This window comes from Pollicipes pollicipes, unplaced genomic scaffold, assembly GCF_011947565.3.
Source record: "Pollicipes pollicipes isolate AB1234 unplaced genomic scaffold, Ppol_2.1 Scaffold_6598;HRSCAF=7821_pilon_pilon_pilon, whole genome shotgun sequence".
NCBI lineage: Eukaryota > Metazoa > Arthropoda > Thecostraca > Pollicipedomorpha > Pollicipedidae > Pollicipes > Pollicipes pollicipes.
In genome coordinates this window covers 139,462-157,893 of record NW_023596906.1, presented here as the reverse complement: position 1 = coordinate 157,893, position 18,432 = coordinate 139,462, and the positions used below count along the sequence as shown (strand labels likewise).

The 18,432-nt window shown below is 50.7% G+C and overlaps 2 protein-coding genes across 2 annotated transcripts in view; both read right to left on the bottom strand.

The window, feature by feature from the left end:
* LOC119107019 (ATP-binding cassette sub-family A member 7) overlaps window positions 1-8,295 on the bottom strand; it is a 20,666-nt gene extending 12,371 nt beyond the window's left edge. Inside the window, exon 1 of the mRNA XM_037230366.1 lies at window positions 8,159-8,295. The gene's annotated coding sequence lies outside the window, so the exon portion shown is untranslated. The remainder of the gene's footprint in view (window positions 1-8,158) is intronic.
* On the bottom strand, window positions 512-18,432 carry CPT2 (Carnitine palmitoyltransferase 2). Its single transcript, XM_037230365.1, has 3 exons — window positions 18,385-18,432; window positions 1,690-2,371; window positions 512-1,593 (listed from the first exon to the last, which is right to left on the bottom strand). The coding sequence occupies exons 1-3, from the start codon at window positions 18,430-18,432 to the stop codon at window positions 512-514; spliced, it is 1,812 nt and encodes a 603-aa protein (XP_037086260.1).

Sequence of the window (18,432 nt, the reverse complement as noted above, 5' to 3'; positions counted from 1 at the left end):
GGTTTAACTTGCGGACGAAAATACGTGTGGAGAACCAAGCATGGTTTGCTTTATTTGTCAGATGTATATAGGCAGTTCATGTCCACGCTTTGTTTTGCCAGCGATAACACTTTCACATTCCGCCACCTAACTACCCAATAGCGACGTCCTGCATGGGTAACGTAAGACCTTGCATGGCCTGGGGAAGTGAGGACAAAATCAGACGGTCGTGGCACATCTGCCCGTCGTCAGTGGCAAGTGGATACCATTGGGTCGCACGAAGCACTCTGATGCACATGAAGAAACGCATGCATGAATTTAAGCGCTAGCTGTTAAAACCAAAATAAATTCATCGAATGAAGGATTTCCACTTGTCCAAGACAAATGTGCGTCGCACGCGACATTCCGTCCAGACATAGACACAATAATCACCTATGTGGCCCGCCAGCCATCAAACCTGATATATGCGACTCAACACAGCCGCGCCAGACCTATGCCCGGCACCTGTCTGGGACCGTGGCCGACCGGGCGGTCACGGCACCGCTTCCAGTACGCCGTGCATGTCATGGAAGGTCGACTCGAGACACTCGACGAACGCTTCGACGTCCGTGTGCGCCGGGTAGTTGCTGACCATGGCGCCCAGCTCGCGGGCGCGGATGCTGTAGCCGATGCCGAAGCCGTCGGGCTCGACCGCGCCGAAGCCGCCCGTCTCCACGCAGGGCGTGGACAGCGTGGAGGTCGAGATGCGGAAGCGGTTGGCGTCCGCGTACGCCGGGTCCTTGTAGAAGTCAGGCAGGTCCTGTTCCAGCTCCTCGGCCAGCAGCCGCAGCGCGAACAGGTGGCGGTCGCAGCCTTGGCCCTTGGCGGCGTTCACCGTCAACTCGCCATGCAGCTTGGAGCAGGCGTCCATCATCTGACGCAGCTGGCCGCGCTCCGGCCGCTGCGCCGCGTTCAGCGCGCGCGACAGCGCCAACGTCGCCTCGGTGGCCGGCCGGATCGTCTCCGTGCGTCCGTGCAGGAACGCCGACGTGCTGCACGACTCGTACGAGCCCACCGTCTCGCCGGTGAGCCGGTGGAACGCCACCTGAAAGCCCATCTGCATGAAGGCGTCGGGCGAGATGCGGCTGCGCTTGCACAGGTCCTTGCCGAAGCGCGGCTCGACGAACATGCCGATGGCCAGGCTTTCGGCGTGCTCGTGGAAGCGACGCCGCGCGTCAGACACCGCCTGCTCGGCGCGAGCGTCCAGCTGCCACTCCAGGCGCCGCACCGCCGCCTCGCCCGGCCGCGAGTCGGGTCCCACGCGTGGCCGCTCCACCGAGTCGCTGTACACCTCGTTGAAAAGCCGCAGGACGGCCACACCGTCGCCCCAGGCGTGCTCGAAGTTGATGGCCGCCTTCCCCTCGCCGCTCAGCACCAGCGTAAACGACTTGTCGAACCAGCGGTTGGCCGCGTCACCGTGTAGGAACTGCTTGAACGCGCGCACCGGGTCGTCGTCGATGCGCGCGTCGTCCAGCGCCAGCACGAACAGCGCCGAGTCGACGACGTCCAGCGTGGGCCCGTTGCCCGTGTCGAGCAGGTGCTGGCGCGTGGCCGCCCACGTGTCGCGGTTGTCGGCTGTCAGGTAGCCGAGCGGGGCGTCGGCCGGCGGCCGCGCGTCCGCCGCCACCGCCGCCACGCAGCCGTGAATGTGCGCCGGCGGCAGCAGCTCGCCCGCCGCGTCCAGCACGTCGAACGCGTACAGGTGGCCGTTGCGCACGGCCAGCACGTGGCGCGAGCCGTGCGACTTCTTCAGCTCGTCCCGGCCGGGCTGCGGCACGCGCGTGGAGGCGAACAGATTGCCGAACTGCGACATGTCCAGCGGGAACGCCTTGTAGAAGTAGGCGCCGAACGATGCGAAGCGCCGCGGCAGCAGCTTCACTATCTTACGGAGGCCGGGCACGTCGCTCTTGGCCGGGTTCAGGTGGAACACCTCGGGCGTCAGCAAGCCGGCCTCCAGCGTGCGCATGAAACGCACCGCCGAGATGGTCATGTTGGTGGCGCGCAGTACCCGCTCGTTGTACGGCGAGTTGGGGTCGTCGATGTACGACATGAACGGGTTGTAGTTGATGACGATCGGACGACGGTCAGACAGGTACATGTCAAACCACGGCTTGGAGATGTAGCTGGTGTGCTTATTGGCGCGGTCGCGCTGGCGCAGCACCAGCTGCAGCTTCTTGCCGATGCCCTGCTGGAAGCGCACCGCCAGCTCCTGCGTGTGCTGGAACTGCTCCGGCGACAGCAGCGGCTTCTGGGCGTTCAGGTAGCGCATGCACGTGTTCTCGATGGTGGGGATGGGCAGCCTGGGCAGCGATGCCTGGAAGATGTCGGTGGGCAGCTCGCTGCGGTGCAGCAGCTGATATTCGTCGGCGGCGGGCGGCGCGGTGGCCGCGGACCGCACGGCCAGCCGCGCCAGGCGCGCCGGCACCGCCACGCGCAGCATGCTCGCTCCCCGCAACAACGCGGCGACGACGCGCGCCTCTGCCGGCACACAGAAGACACGACTCAACGACGGCCCAAGTCCATAGCGTCGGCGGCGGCGCCCGGCCGGCCGGCCGCCGCCCCAGACGGCGGTCCGCTGGCCGGCCGCCGCCGCCGACCTTCGGCAAAGTGGACCAATAATGTGTTACGTTCTGGTGAACCGGCCGCGTCTGGGGAGCTTCACGCTGCTCTGGACTCGGACCGTAGTTGGAATCGCTACTTCCTGCCGCAAGGCCGGAACAACGGGGCGCGAGTGTACACGTAAACCTGACAACGTCGAAGCGCTCTGGCGAGGCGTGCCACACATTGGATCCGAGCGTATTCGTTTAGACGATAAAGGCAATCACTCTTAGAATTCCATAGCGAAGCAGGAACATGCACATATAGCATAGCATATGCGTTTCATGTACCTGCCCGAGAAGGCCTAGGTGCAACCGGACAGGTAGATGGCAATGTTTTATTTGTGCTATATGCATCGCGACCATAGCTCGTGAAGGCCAGTCCATGCATCGAGTCATGAAGCGGCCTGGCCGGCATTCAGCTGATACTGTCATATGGCGCAAGGGCGCCATGCTGGCTTACGATGCCGTATTTCCTTCTTTACTCCCTTGTTTAGTCCTCTTAGGTGTTTACCGAGAGCAGGGGTCAACCAAAAGACTACAACAAGCCTTAACGTTCTTCACCTGCTAATATCAAAACGAAATTGTGAACGCGTTCTCCCCAACATCATGGATCCGCAGTCTGCACAGACCTCTTGTAGTACGGGCAACAAACCACGCCCGATACTTCAGTTCCTCTGCGATCTAGAGCGCATTCCCACGAATGCCATGCGTCGCGTCCCAGAGCACGGTCTTCTAACGCACGCGAGCCCTGCCGCGTTCTACGACCTCGCTGCCTGTTTGGTCCGTTTGTACGTCAGTTTTCCGCCAAGAGCGGACCACACTATTTGCCATGCAGCGAAATGTGAATGGTGTCACGGAACCCCAGTCTTATCATAATGCCCCCGCCTTAGTAAGCCTTATCATGCTAATGCAACAGCTCCTCGCATACACCACATAAACTCCGCACGGACGCGGCTGGAGGGATCGACTGGTGGTCGGGACGGGCATCCGCAGCCGCCGCACGCGTGCTAGAGTACGAAACTCGCTTCGAACAATTCTGGTTATGAAATCAGCTGCCATTTCCTGCCCGCAATATAAGTTCGAAGCGTTCAAATTTCTCAGTTTTTCGTCAACCGCGCTTTTCTTCCATAATCTCCAGAAACTTCAGCTGGCAATGAGGTCACTCTTTGATTGCAAACCAACACACGGCTTTAAACTTGTATTCCTTCCGCATGTCACAGTATTAGCCGCCATCCTATTGATTGCTAGGCGCTGCTGGCATATCACCTCCTTCCACGGTCGCATAAGGTCCGTACGACGTAAAATAATCGCAGACAAATAAACGCATAGAGCTCTCGGTTCCCATTTAAAATCTCCGCCGCGCGCAAATAGAGCGCAACAACCAAATACGCTGCCATAACGCGATTCCGGGGCTCCATACGACGACGATTGAGGACCCACCGCCCCGCTACGCAGTGTCATGCGATAGAACACAGCCTGCCGGATCGATAACTCACTGTGGCGCCCTGCCAGAACCCCCCCCCCCCTTCCCTTCCTCCCTTACCCACAGGCCCCAGGGTGTGCGTCCCTCATCCCAGCGGGCCGGGCCCTGGCAAGTCTATTACCGATTATCAGTAACAGGGATCAACTATACACTACTAGATACATCAGCTCGCGTCCTAACGGTCGCCCTGGCTTGATCGGAGCAGCTCATCGGGCCAACAAAGAACTACAAATGGTAGCCGGAAACGCCATGCAATGTCCGGCGGACATTGCGTCATTTCCAGGCAGCGCAATTTTGTCCCTCAGATTCATCAGAAAATTGACTAGATGAAAGCAATATGCAACAACCGAACAGCGTGCTGTCTGGCGATTTACACACCAAAAATTATCATTTGAACTTTTAGAGCTGTAGCATCAGCAAGGCGCATAAATTATACTCATAAAAAATTGAACGAACGCCCAATACCATGACAGAGCTCTCGTTGCTATCTGGCAGGCTGCCGGATGGCCCAAATCGGCACTTCGTGGGTCAAGCGGTTGAGCTGGGGTCCTTCCATGCCGTGCATGTTTGTTTGGAAGATAGCTGCCAGCAGATCGCGACTTACATGGGACGTGATCGCATCACCGTTCGAGCGACTGTGGCAGTGTATTAATGAAGGCCTCACGCACCACACACAGACACGAACGGCGGCGACAACCACAGCCGGCAACCATAAGTCATTCATCATGAAATATCAGGTTCCAAAATCCTGTGCAAAGATCTTCAAGAAAATTGGTTCTACCTGATGTCACGTACGTGAGCATTGGCACAATACTCGCTGTCAGGCAACAAGCATAGGATGATACAGACGCTGCCTGGGATAACGCACACTGTCACCTGACCCAGACGTGAGCGTGCAAATCAACTGGAACGAACACGAATTTTTGAGATCGTGCCTGCTTCAGGTAGAGACAATAAGGGCCAAGGAGATGGATTTAAGTTTTGGGGCACGCCGACGTCGGAGGTCATTGTACGTTCATAGCTAGTTGAAAAGTGTGCCGTTTTCTAGCCAGAAGGAAGAAAAATTGCTACCTGGAGAGAGGCAGAGCGAAAATAAATGTAGCCCCCCCCCCCCCCCCACCACCACCACTACCATCCTCCCCGAAATCCAGACCAACAGTGGATTCGCGTTGGTCGAGGCTCGTGTTACGCCTGACCGCCAGGTGGCTCCACCTATATCAGTCTGCTTACATGCTTGGTCACGTGGTTTTGACGAGGTTGCGATTCGGACGACGACCCCGCACCCGTTACTTTTAGATCATCTTCGTAACTCTCAACATCACTCAAATCAAATCTGTAGATAATGTGACACTGCCACAGGTTGGATTGTCATTCTCCCGCTTTCTCCTCCTGATCGCTAATTCCACCACAGGGTTGAAAATTATCTTCAGTGGTGATGGTGTGCTTAAAGAGTACCTACTTTGTAACGCACCTCAGTCTAAAGAATACAGGGCTTAAAGGGCACTGCAATAACCTTTTATAAGTTTGTGTTTGTATCTCGAAAACCTTGTAAATTCGTGGATCAAGGAAACATAATTTGCCAACGCAAAGATGTCTAGTTGCTAGCAGTATGAGGTCACTGGACACAGATATCACCGATACCCTGACATTCCGGAAATGTACTCAGTTTTCACAGGCACAACTGTGGTGTATTGCACGCCAAGTTTTGACCTCATGATATGCATTGCCTACAATCTGCGTGGGGACATGAGAGCCTCAGCAGTTAGTAGTAATTGGAGCTTTAGGATGCTTTGCCTATGTGATCATGTAGTGCCTATGCCTCAGCAGCTAGAGGTGGCTTCGAGTCTAGACTAGAGCCTGGGTAGAATTCCTGTCAGACAAAGTACTTCCTCCATCCTCAACCAGATCAGTTAGTTATTTTGTTCAATGTATGCTGGCCCCTGGGATCATTTTGAGCACATTCTTACTGAGGTATGGCATGCTACTGACTTATATTGTGAAATGTGTTTGTAAATGATGCAACACACATCATCATGACACTTTACAAAGCCTCAACAAACCCTGCATTTGGGCCCAGGCCATCAATTATATGTTTGCCTTGTTGTGTCATGGGGGTATAGTTTCAAAAAACCAGTTGGGGAGAAGCAGGGATACAAAAACAGGTTTCTTGCCAGATCTGACCTGCTTTCTCTCACAGTGGGGGAACTGGAGCCTCCCCCTCCTCAGCCCCACAACTGAAAAACACCCTCCATCTCTGATGTGTTATATCACAGACAGAAATAAAAAGGAAGCAGTTGTTGGCATTTAAAATAAATGCATTTACAGCACAGGTTGCTAATGCATAAGTCATGGAGAAGAGCTCTGTGCATGTAGGTGCCCAGTTGCCATCTTTTGAAGCAATGTGGACTTATCTGAACCTGGCTAATCCACTTGTGTATATCAGGTAATAACTCTGTTTTGCCTTTCAGTTAGATGTCAGCTTGGGAAGAACATGTTATCCAAGTCTTATCATATTATGCATCAAAAGGTGGAAAACATCCAGTTCCTCCTGTACTTTTACTCCATAGAAACATCATACCCACTGCTGCACATGCTTCATCGGCAGAACACACATCTGTCACAGAAAGCAGACCAGTGGAAACTTGGACAGGTATGCCATGGCAAAAGACTTACATCAAGGGCAAAATAAATGGAAAAAGTTACATCATCACACAGCTCAAACAATATTTCTATGAATTTAAAAAAACAAACAAGAAACAAGATGTAACATTAATTTTCATGTTAATAATTGGTAAGGAAACATTTCATTACACAAATGTTTTCATTCTTGCCTCCACAAACCATTTCAGTTGCAACTAGACAACTAAGATGTGTGCTGCTGTCCAACAAAACAAGACTGCATTCAGCCAGAGTAAAAACATGAATACAGATGTGCAAAGCCCTGCCAGTTGGTTCTGCTGATCTATGTTCTCATGATACCATGCTTCAGTTGGTAACCAGCAATCTGCTACAATGGCCACTAATGATGTAACCTGATTCACATCATCTAAATCTGAATGCATTGGGAGGCCCTTTGTGAAAACATGAAATAGTATCCTGGTAGGAGGGACACAAGCAGTTTTTAATGAAGGGGCCCAGAGCTCATTGAAGATGCATCACTTTGATTTTTCTTTTTGTTGGGAACCCTGTATGGTGAACAAAATCCAGGCCTAAGGTAGAGGTGGGGGCATGCCCCAGACCCTCCTTTGGCTGTGATCCTGCCTGGTATGATGCCTCCAAATTATTTTGTAATGTGAGATTGCTGGCAAGTGAATGGTGAAACCTTTCTCCACCCAGACCAACTTGTCAATAAGTTATATTATGCTGAACATGTCCAACATGGTTTGTGGTCAAACTGAGGCAACATTTTAGACAATATTCATCATAAATATCAGTGCCTCAAGCTTTGTATTGAGCAATCAACAATTTCAGCATTTAAAGAGCTGATGTGAGAAGAGATTAGAATGCTGCAAAAGTTACATCAAATATATGCAACCAACACAAACCTGTTTTCAAGCAAAAATTGTTCCCAAATGTAGCATAATTCATCCCCAATTGAATTAGGTGTACAAATGTGTCAGGGTCATTACACTATGGTCACTTGAACGCCTTGTACAGTGGATGAATCTCTTGCAAGCTCCCAGTCACGTGGTGCACAGGAAATTAAGCTGATATGGTGAGGTACCAGCATGGGTGCATACACAAAAACTCAAATACAGATTATGACGGCTGCAGGGATCAATGGCCAGGTGTGGGTCATTCAACAGCAATACAAGACTGAGTTTCCCAGAATACCCAGAATACTTTATCACAGTGCCTTCATTCAAGGCACATCAATTTCATTCCATTCATCCATTCATGGCAAAGCTTAAAATATGATGAGACTTCAGCCCACGGTAAGCCCCGATTACCCATCAATCTGAAGGCAGCGCTTGGGTCGGCATCTGTTACGAGATAATACCTACGTCCCTCGGAGACACCAACCACAAGTACCTGGAATCACGAGTCTTTCACCTACCTCAAGGGTTTTTCGATGTTCGTACCACAGGGTCGCCGATGAGACTCCGGCGAACCGGCTGAGGACGCGTACAGACGGAGATAGAGTAGTATAGGCGTCCAAATAAGCCTCGCCGGACCACCCACCCAACAGCCGATCCTCCGAAGTCCTCACAGCTCGCGAGAGCAGAAGAAATCCGGGGGTACGTTAGCACAGGCATATTCCTTGCTCTATTTGTTGTAAACCTAGCGGTGAATTACCCAAATAAAACTTGATGACATTGTTGTGAGTGTGAAGTAGAATACTATAAAAGTTAGCCAAACTTTTCACAGTTTATATTTTTCAAAACTATCTAGTACACAGCTGCTTATTAATCTAATGAATCGTGACGTGAATCAGCTTTTTTGCTGACGCTACAGAAAGCTACGGGAAAATCGACAGCTTGTCTAAAAACTCATTGCTGGCACTCATGAAGCTCCAGATACATTCACTTGAACGTTGCAGTCAAATCCGAGCTCATGCGTTTTGTTAAAGTTGATCGATTGAAATCGAGGTAAGTTACGTGGTATCCGAGACTGATTGAAAGCTATCACTGAAAAGTAAATCTGACTGGCACAGTGAGAATCAATCTATCTATTTGCCGCTTCTTTTGGAAAATATGGTGCGGAAAATAGGACAGTAGCTCATGGAGCATATGATCAGTTGGCCATAAAACTTCCTTGGACCACCTCGGGACGAAAAGAAAAATGAAGACTTTCTGAAGTCTCTCTTTGAATATTTAGTTCCTTCAAAAACAGCAGCATTTGAAAATAGATTTAACTGAATCAATGCAAATGTATCGGTGGGGATCAAGTGTGGGTCAAGCAGCTTCGTCTGTGATGGATGCGTAACTGACCGAACATTAGATTCGCCGTATAATTTAGCTGTCTCGCCGAGGCAATGGAGGATCATTCGTTTTTGTTTCAAACAGATCATTATGTCCCACACTTTTAAGTCATCACATGGAAATCTGAAACACTAATCGACGTATTGGGTTGGTTGGTGGCAGGTCAGTCAAATTACATTTTCTGGATACAAGAAACATTATGCATTGCTGGCACCGTGTGTCTAAAGCACAGGTATGTTGCATGTGCCACAGCTGCACTTGCAATCCTAATCGAAGTTTTGTTTATTGCCATGACTGTGTAAATCACTTGTACGTTGAGTCCACCAGATAGCCTAGCAATAGGACTTCCTGTGTGGATTGCAGGTCTGTTTTATTGCTGGCTCAGGCTGTTGGCCGCTATGACTCTAATACACCCGAACGTTCTTGAAAAAAGATGTCCAAAAATTTCACGCACTACGCAATGGAAATCGAAGTCTTCTATGCTTCTGCTGCCGAGGCCTCCGAGACTGCTAGCGGCTACCTTCATAGACATGGTATTTCAGGTAGTCCTACAGACAGAAGTCGAGAGGTGGCAGGTTGGGGTACGAGCCGTCCGTTCCAGGTCAAGTCGGCGACTGATCTCATTGTCACCGAAGTGACTCTGGAACTGCACTTATGATCCATTGGAACAATGGGGTGTAATATTGTCCCGCTGAAACCACCAGCTGGCGCGTCTGCACACGCTCACTCTTCCTAGATGTGGCCAGAATTTCACAAATACTTCGATGCACCGCTGAGTATTCACTGTAACCATGCAAATGTTATCTCCCTTGAGCCAGAATAGTGCGATAACACCATGCCTGGTTATCGTTATCCTTGCGATACGCTTTACGGAGTGCAGGGGTCGCTGCTGTGCGATATTGGGCATGATTTCTCCCCGGTACACTTTGTTCTCTGAGTTGGCATTAACATTACCACTGAACAAAAATGTGCCTCATCAGTGAACCAGAGATCCTCGGAAGGTTTTAGTCGTGCTCGAGCTTATCAGTGAACCGCTAACATATTGTCAACCATTTATCCATGTCTTGGAGTTCGAGCCTGGGAACACACCTGTTTGGTGTAAGTGCGTAGTTGCAAGAGTTTCAGAGTGCTGAACCATCCAGTTCTGATCAGTTCGAGCTCTTTGCTGCAACGGCGAAGAGATGTTGTTGGGCTCCGTGCGACTGATGTCGCGACGGCGGCGATTTCGGTTGGGGTTCTTTTAAATCATGTGTCTCCCAAATGAGTAGGCCTGCCCAGGGCTGAAGCGCTCAGATTGTGCAACATTCCATTAGCTCTGTACCCAACGGCAGGTTGACTGCCTGCTGAGAGTATTACCTTTTTAAGACCAGCGTGGCCTGCAGGCTCCAAGCGGGTTTGTTTGAATGGGTTGGTTTTTGTATACCTTTTGACACAAGGTGTTTTCTCTGGATTGCTTACCTCATCTTGATTAATCCATAACCCCGGCGAAAAAGAAAACGTTTGGAAAAAGTGTATCGTAGCATGTGGCATGCACGATGCATGGAGTCAGGCTATTGACGATTCACTTCCTTGTCTTTAAACTACTTCCGTTGTTAAGAAAAGTGTTACATTTCAGGGGGATATCCCATACTTCCAGTACAGTAAGAGCAAGAGTGTGTCGGCGCTACAATCAAAAACAGCGCGTGCCACCAACGTTTTTGTCTATACCAGCCTAACCAAATAAATGTAAGTACAGAACCCCAAGATTTTTCACAAAGGTGGTGTTTTTTACCCGAAGTCTTGCTGCGCGCACCAGCAGCCGCAGATTGCAGCGAATTTGTGAAGTCAATAACTAAGATATGTAAGTTACGAAATTGCTGCAGAAACTCTTAATACCAGTTCTGAGGATGCAGACGGAGGGGCAGCAGCAGTGAAGCGGTGATGCGGTTGGGTGGCCTCCAGAAAGCGGATGTGCGTGCACGCACAGCCGGTTAATTCTGGAGGCCGGCCCGGTTTCGCGCACCGATTTCACCGCGTCCAAGGACTCCTTGCCGCGGCTGGCACGGTCCGATAGTGCGTGTGCCGGTTGGTAGGGGTAGCCCGCCCACGCCCGCACGCGGGCCTCAGGTTGGGAGATCGGAGGGTCGGGGCCTTGTGCCGCGGCCTTGTCGGGAAGACGCTCTACGTAATTTTTCTGCCCAGCTAAACTAATGCTGCGAGCAGCCAGGTGCCGCAGAGGTCCTGACAGCAGCCTCGAGCTTGTCAGACATTGTTTGAACTCACGGGCGCGATGCGCCGGATGTATTTGCTTAATACCGTCACACAGTAGATTGAGAGGACCGTGCTCCCGGGGGAGCAATGCGCGTGTGTTCCAATCTGAGATTATAATGTGCGTCCACCGCGACCGTCATCTCTGCCTTTTACTGTTGGCTGTGCCCACTCTTATTAGCAAATGCGCACGTTGGCTGAACTCATTACCCACCAGGATGCCGGGCTGATCCACGGTGAACGCCGACAGACGCGCATGTAGTAATTGGTGCACAGTAATTGGTGCATTAATAATAGCACCAATTCGAACTCACGCCTCTCGTCGATCTGGCTACCTACGCTCAGCCCGGCTACGCTCTACCACTACGGAGCCCAGCCGCTCCGCCAGGGCTTGTGGTGACTGCTGCCGCCGAAGCGTCGTCAACATGTTCCAGTCCGTCCGACCTCGCTGGTGATGTTCATCACCCATCATGGCGTTGTCAGCAGTTCCGCCTCACCCTCGGCTGAGTAAACGGTGCCTACCAGCGCTCGCCCCACCGTAGCCACATCGCCACCGGTCAACTCCACTGCGCGTGGAACGGTCCTGTATTGTGACCACCTCCACCAGAAACAGACCACTCTCCGTCGTCTCAGTAAACCGACACCGCAGCCTCTGCCAAGGACCTGCCCGCCGCCTTCCCGACGCCGTCTCGTCACTGTGCACTCGTCATTTTTTAGTAACGTGAATTGATCGTACAACTGCGGTGTTCTTATGTTTAAACTTCAAAAATATTGTGATCGTTTTGCTTATGTTACGGCTTCATTCAAGCAAGTAATAACTATTTGTCTGAAATCGGACACGAAAGAGCCCTGTATTGTTTTGCTGCAATCTAACGTGACATCCTGCAGCATCCAAATGCCAGTTCCCCAATTCAGTGGTGTCGGCCAATCTGTGTCCGCGTTCATCGCCGACCTGAGGTTTTCGCGGCTCTGATTCTGGTGACAACACCAAAAATGAAGCGCTCTGGGTCGGGACTTTTTCCAATGGTTCCGCTGTCTGTTGGATGACGCGTCTCGCCGCCTCGTGTTTCCGTCGCTGGCCCAGCCGGCACCGGCTGATAGGCTGATAGGCTGATAACTCAGGCTCCGCACTACGTGAAAACAACCCCGGCCGGGCCGCCGCCCTCCGTGTGTCAGATACAGCGGGCCATGAGTAAGCAAACAGAGCCGACCCGCCCAGACAAAGATGAAATGAGAGGCGCAGCCAGCGCGGAGCGTCTGTCGGTCTCCGGCGTGGTAGTGCGGCAGGACTAGCAAGTGCCGCCGGGACGGAATGTGTCATTGAAAGTTATGCTGATGACGAATCTTTTGAGGGTCCAGCGTTCGTCGAAGGTGACGGAGATACGGAAAGTCTGACGATACCTGCAGTACTGCAGGTTCAACCTGGTCAGCCCCTCCCGGTACCTTTAAGAGATATGTCGCAACAATATGTAACGGTGTACAGAAACACCAGATTGGATCGCTCGGCCGCGACTTTCGATATGTACGCGGAGAAGGTGATCGAGCAGAAGTGTGCGGCACGATCTCAGCGCAACAATGTCCCGAAATGCCGCCGATCGAAGTCCCAGGGGAGCTGACGGAGTTGGAATGAGCACGGGCAGCAAAATCGTTGACGAGTTATCATCAGCTGTTTGACGGACGAGCGGGGCTCACTACGCTGGTGCAGCACACCGCTCCAACGGGCGACCCTCGGCCTATCAGGCAGGCGCCGAGACGCATCACATTCCACCGCAGAGACGAGGTCAAGGCTAAAATTAATGAGCCCTGCAAAATGCCAGCTGTTCCGACCAGTAATGATGTACCTTGGTCACCGAGTCTTAAAAGACGGAAAAAGGTTCAGAGAGTGGTAAACTGGCCAGTGTCCAGGTCCAAAAAGGAGCTGCTTAGCTTCCTTGGATTGGCTGGTTACTTTGACTGCTGCATGGCTGCAGCCTTCATTAAGGTGAAGGACCTGCTGACCTCAGCATCAGTGGTGGCTCTGCTTCGATTTGAAGACGACACAGCGCTCTTCATCCTGGAAACGGACGCATCCAACCGTGGGATAGGGGCCCGCCTTTTGCGGGTGCAACACAGACAAAAGGGGGTGACAGCCTACACAAGCGGAAGGCTATCACCCCCTCGTTTCGTCACAAAAAACTATTTGGTAACAAACCGAGAGCTTCTCGCGGCGGTCATGCAATTGACACACTGTCGTCACTTCCTGCTGGGACGAAAGCTTGTGTTGCGAACCGACCACAGCAGCCTTCAATGTCTGCTCACCGGCGTGGTGCCTGCCCAAACAGGTGAGCCAAATTACCGCATTCAGCTGTACAGCGGCAGGCACAGGAAACTGGTGGTCCATCACAATTGGTTGAGCCGCGTAACGGTGACACTGCAGATCAACAGCCACGGTCGACAACACCAACACGCCGGACTGCGCCGGTCGCGGCGCCGCACAGCCAAACAGCACAGTCGCAGCGTCAGGTACCGACTCAGACAGTCACACCAGCAACGGCTGTACCCATGTCCACAGGTGGACAGCAGACAGCTGTACCGGCTGGGCCAGCAGTACCACTATTGTGTCTGCCAGTGACGCAGGGGCCAACGTGGCTGGGCGTCCGCCTGAGGAGGCCAGGAGTTTCGCTCCAGCCCAAGCCGCGGCAGCGAATCAGCTGGCGGGGGCCGAAGCTCCGAATCCCACACCAGCCCAGGCCGCGGCTGAACCGTCTGACGAGCCAGCGACAGCAGCGGAACAGACCCCCGGCCCTACCTCGAAGCGCAGGTCACGCATCCCACGGCCCACGTCACCACTGTTCCTCCGTGACCTGACGCGAACCAAAGAATCACCACCAAGTTCGAGCCCTCATTCTAATGCGTCCAGGTCCCAGATCCCAATGTCCGCAGGGCAACCGTCTTCGAACGGTCACCGCGAACAACGGAGCGCCCGCGTCAGACGGCCTCCAGATCGATTTAGCCCATGACTGCGATAGCTAGATGCACAAACATGATTTATGGTGTATTTGTAATGTTTTTGATAACATGCTTTTCAGGTTAGTTACAATGACGTAGCAGATATCACTTAATGGCCTCTCTTACTGTGCGCATTATGTTAGGTTCTTGGGATGTGTTCATTATGCCATGGATTTGTTCATTATGGCATGATTGAATGATTCAACTATGAGGGCATTCTTATTTTAAGAAGAGTGTAGTGTAAGGTGTCGGAGAACACCCATGTGCTAGCCAGTAAATGTTTGCGTAGTTTGGCGAGCGCCGCTTAGAGACGCTCGCATTCCCTCCTCCTTCCCCAGGCCCCCGTGCGAGGGCGTGGCCGCGGGTGCCAGGGGAGGAGGTAGTAACGAGAAGGTTCTGAGAGCCGCCGGTGCAAGGACGGACGTGCAGGCGGGACGTACTGTGACAAGTGCTTGTGACGAGTGTCAAATACAGAAGTGACTGGAGATAGCGTGCGTACCAGTAAGCCGGAGGCGAGACACCGGAACAGCAGAATTTACTTATGCACAATACCTAGCATAAAATCGAAAACTTTAGCTGCCTTCGCCCCTTTCGGCCGTCGCCACCAATATCTCATTATGTATACCATGCGATGTCACCTGGGCTAACACAAGTTATGGTCAGGATTTGTGCAAAAGTTACTGCTAATCGGTCTGCCAGTAGCTTCCAAGAACCATACTTGTCTCCGCAATGTGCTTCCGACTAACCATTTTGTGAGGTGCGGTAGTGGGGAAAGCGTATTCCAGACGCAAAAATACCATTTGAGGCTGACCTAGGTGTCGTCTGAGGTCAACTTAGATTAAACTCATCGACTATCAAAACGAAAGAGCTTCAAGTGCTAACCGGGTCTATGTGACCATTACAATTTGGTTTGTGGTTGAAAATAGTGTATTGTGCATCTGCAGGTACTCGAGATCGCACAGCTGCTGTTTACATTATGCAAAGTCACTTCGGCGCTTGGCAATGTATGTGCAACAATCTGAGAACAGGAACGCTGGTGCATGAAATATTGCGTCATGAGCTTCACAAACACAATAAGGAGGTGGCTACGCGTATCGCACTCGTTCATCTGCCCTCTCCGCTGCTGGCAACACATGTCATTGACTTTGGATGAGTAAACATGACCTTGAATGTCCTCACGTGTCTTATTGTGACCTCGGTATGCACTAGTATGATATCACATGCTGTCAGTGCAGTATGCGAATGCTGCGTATTAATTTGCCTATGAAAACTGCCTATTTTGAGCACAGCATACGCTTTGCAGAAGGTAACCATAGAAATAGGCTATGACCAAGGCGAAGCTCATGTGGTCTATGGTTATGTGATGGTTGCGCATGTACGTTAGTACTCTTTTCCTCACACAAACACCAAACTTGCATAAAGCCCGTACGCGGTTACATTATTTCCGAGAAATAGCAAAATTGACCTGACATTAAGTCACTGATCTCGCAATTTCAAACAATATAAAATATGCAAACTGTAGGTGCCATCATGCTTCGTTACTACAAGTTTGAAAGATGGCAAATGACCCACCAAAAAATAATGTGTGGTCAAACTTTTTAGGGGCTGACCTCGTTGACGTAACCCAGGTCACTGATCTTGACAGATCAAACCCCAAATTCGCACAAATAATTTAAAGTGAAAATATACATCGGCTGTAAAAATGTTGTGCTATTTCCAGCGTTCCTTTTTTATCTTTGATCGGTCAAATCGTAGGGGAAAGTCAACTTCATCCTTCCGGCCGGGAGCGGGTAAATAGCATCCTGGATCGGTCCCAGAGCAAGTGGCAGAAGCAGATGCTTATGCATATGCTTGTGTTCGTCGTTGACAACATGACATTTTCATGACGAACCGCAAGCAACCAATTCCTACCCAAAAGGCGCAGCGTTGTCTATGTCACTTAAGGGAGTGATAACCATTTGAAGACATTGAAGCAAGCACCATATGTGAAAAACAAGCTAGCTTATAACTATTTACTTTTTAAGTTGAAAAGACTGCTCTAGACAGCACAATTCTCTGGTTAGCAAACATGATGCTCAATGCGTCATGGCTTCATAACGTCGTCGTACCTTGCCTAACATTGATTGAGGGTCAATTGGCGGCCCCTTTTTTTGGAAGTCGCGCTCACAAACGCCAGATGAGAACGCATCGCCAATTATATTTTTCCTGGCCTATGGAATGGCGCATGGGATGGCAGGATTTGAATGGCGGTTTCATGACGTCACGAATGCCAGGGTGATTTTGAAATACTCGCCCCGCTTTTTTGTTTGTTCAAAACCCCATATAAATGGGAAACGCTCGCTTCAAATAGACATTTATATGAAGGAAAATTGACGAATACGGAAACAGCAGACGGTTTGCTTATTTTTTCTTGACGTAATTCTATGCTGATTCCCATTTTCTGTGCGTTCTTTAAAAAATAGCTCGATTTTACGCATGAAAGCCTTTAAAGTAATCCCGTCAAAGTTGGGGAGCGCCATCGCCTCCTCAGTCTAAAAGTTGGTGGGCAAGCGCCCCTCCTGCCCTGTCCCTCCCCCCCCCCCCCCCCTCTCCTCTTGCTCCTGCTTACGGCGTCGTCTGTCTGTCACCCTGGCAGGGAGGGCGTGCGCCGCTTACAGACGGAAGTAAATCACAACGCGGGCTTTCACCGGAAGGATGGCTCCCATTAATTGCATTTCTTTCCTGGTCGGCGCTGATTACCGCCTGAATGTTTCTGGTTTCCAAAACAGCAAACAAGAAGGGCGCAGTACCTCACTTCGATATAATGCAAATCGCAATTTGTTATGGGTGTTTTACATCATTGTCATCATTGAACACCATCTGCCTGTAAGCTTCCGGACATTAAACTGCTCGCCCACTGGAAATGACAAACTGGAAGTTCACGCGCTGTTTTAGCGCCATGAAGCCCGATGAACTGCTTTGCTGTGAACGCTTAGGATGTTGAAGCCTGAGCCGGCCGCAGTGGGAAGTCGGCAAGATCAAACCGGCCTCGACTTAATGACTATGTTGCGGTTCTGGCTTCTGTGCAACGCCCGAATGTTTTGCACAGCAAACACTCGCCGCACCGGCTGTTCTGGGTCATATACATTGGTATGGTTATTCATTGTTATATATATATATATATATATATATATATATATATTTATGCATATATATATATATATATATATATATATATATATATATATACATATATATATATATATATATATGTGTATATATATATATATATATATATATATATATATGTATATATATATATATATGATTCACAACTATATATATATATATATATATATATATAATTAAATATTCATTCTGGCTGTTTAAAGCTGGTAGTAGACATACCATTAACGACCGGTCTGACATAAGTTAAGGTTAAGACATGCGCTCCTTCAGATTCGCTTGTCAGCATTGACGTGATGGTAGAGTTTCGGTTGTTTTGTTACCGCAGGTACCGGCCTGCTCGTGACGGATTATTCGGCCGGAGGATCGGTCTAAAAATTGAATCAGTAAAACAGACCTCCCAGTCTTTCCTGAGTCTATGCGAATCGCCGTTTTCTCTGTGCCGCCTCTTGTCTCCTGATGTATGCGGTAGCCCACGCTTCACCGCCAGTGGAGGCTGCAACGTCCGACGTCAGGGTGTAGGCGAGCACCAGCCGCGATGCATGTGAGTGCGAGCGCGTGAGCTCAAAACGGAAAGGTAAAAATGCTGACGATGATTTGTGTGATGTACAGACAATACCCTTATCCCTCATACCATGAACATTAGCAAGTCTCTTTGATCCACTTTAATGCACGTGGATCCAATCAAACTTGGCCTGTTTTTGTTTGTCTCTTCTATGTGGTACATATAGAGCCTCAATGGCCTTTTAAGATCGAACTATTGTTATTTCTCACGTTTAAGGCTCTGCGTGTTTTTGGCTTTAATATGTTAGGGAGTGATAAATTAAGCGCTGAAGAGGCTAATCTCGGATTTGGCGTAAAGTACCAATATGCTGGACAGGGACAACATCAGCTTTGAAGCGACCAAACCGAACATTGACAGGGCCAGCACCCACCCAAAATAGTGCAAATCCACACCCACGCCAGTGAGAGCATGGTTGCCCTTCTTCGCCATCAGGCAGCCTGACAT

Coding starts and splice junctions, on each gene's coding strand:
- CPT2 (XM_037230365.1), bottom strand. CDS start 18,432: ATGTCAGGCTGCCTGATGGCGAAGAAGGGCAACCATGCTCTCACTGGC. Junction 2,372..18,384: donor GCAACCATGCTCTCACTGGC/GTGGGTGTGGAT, acceptor GACGAATATCAG/CTGCTGCACCGCAGCGAGCT. Junction 1,594..1,689: donor CGACGTGCTGGACGCGGCGG/GCGAGCTGCTGC, acceptor GCTACCTGACAG/CCGACAACCGCGACACGTGG.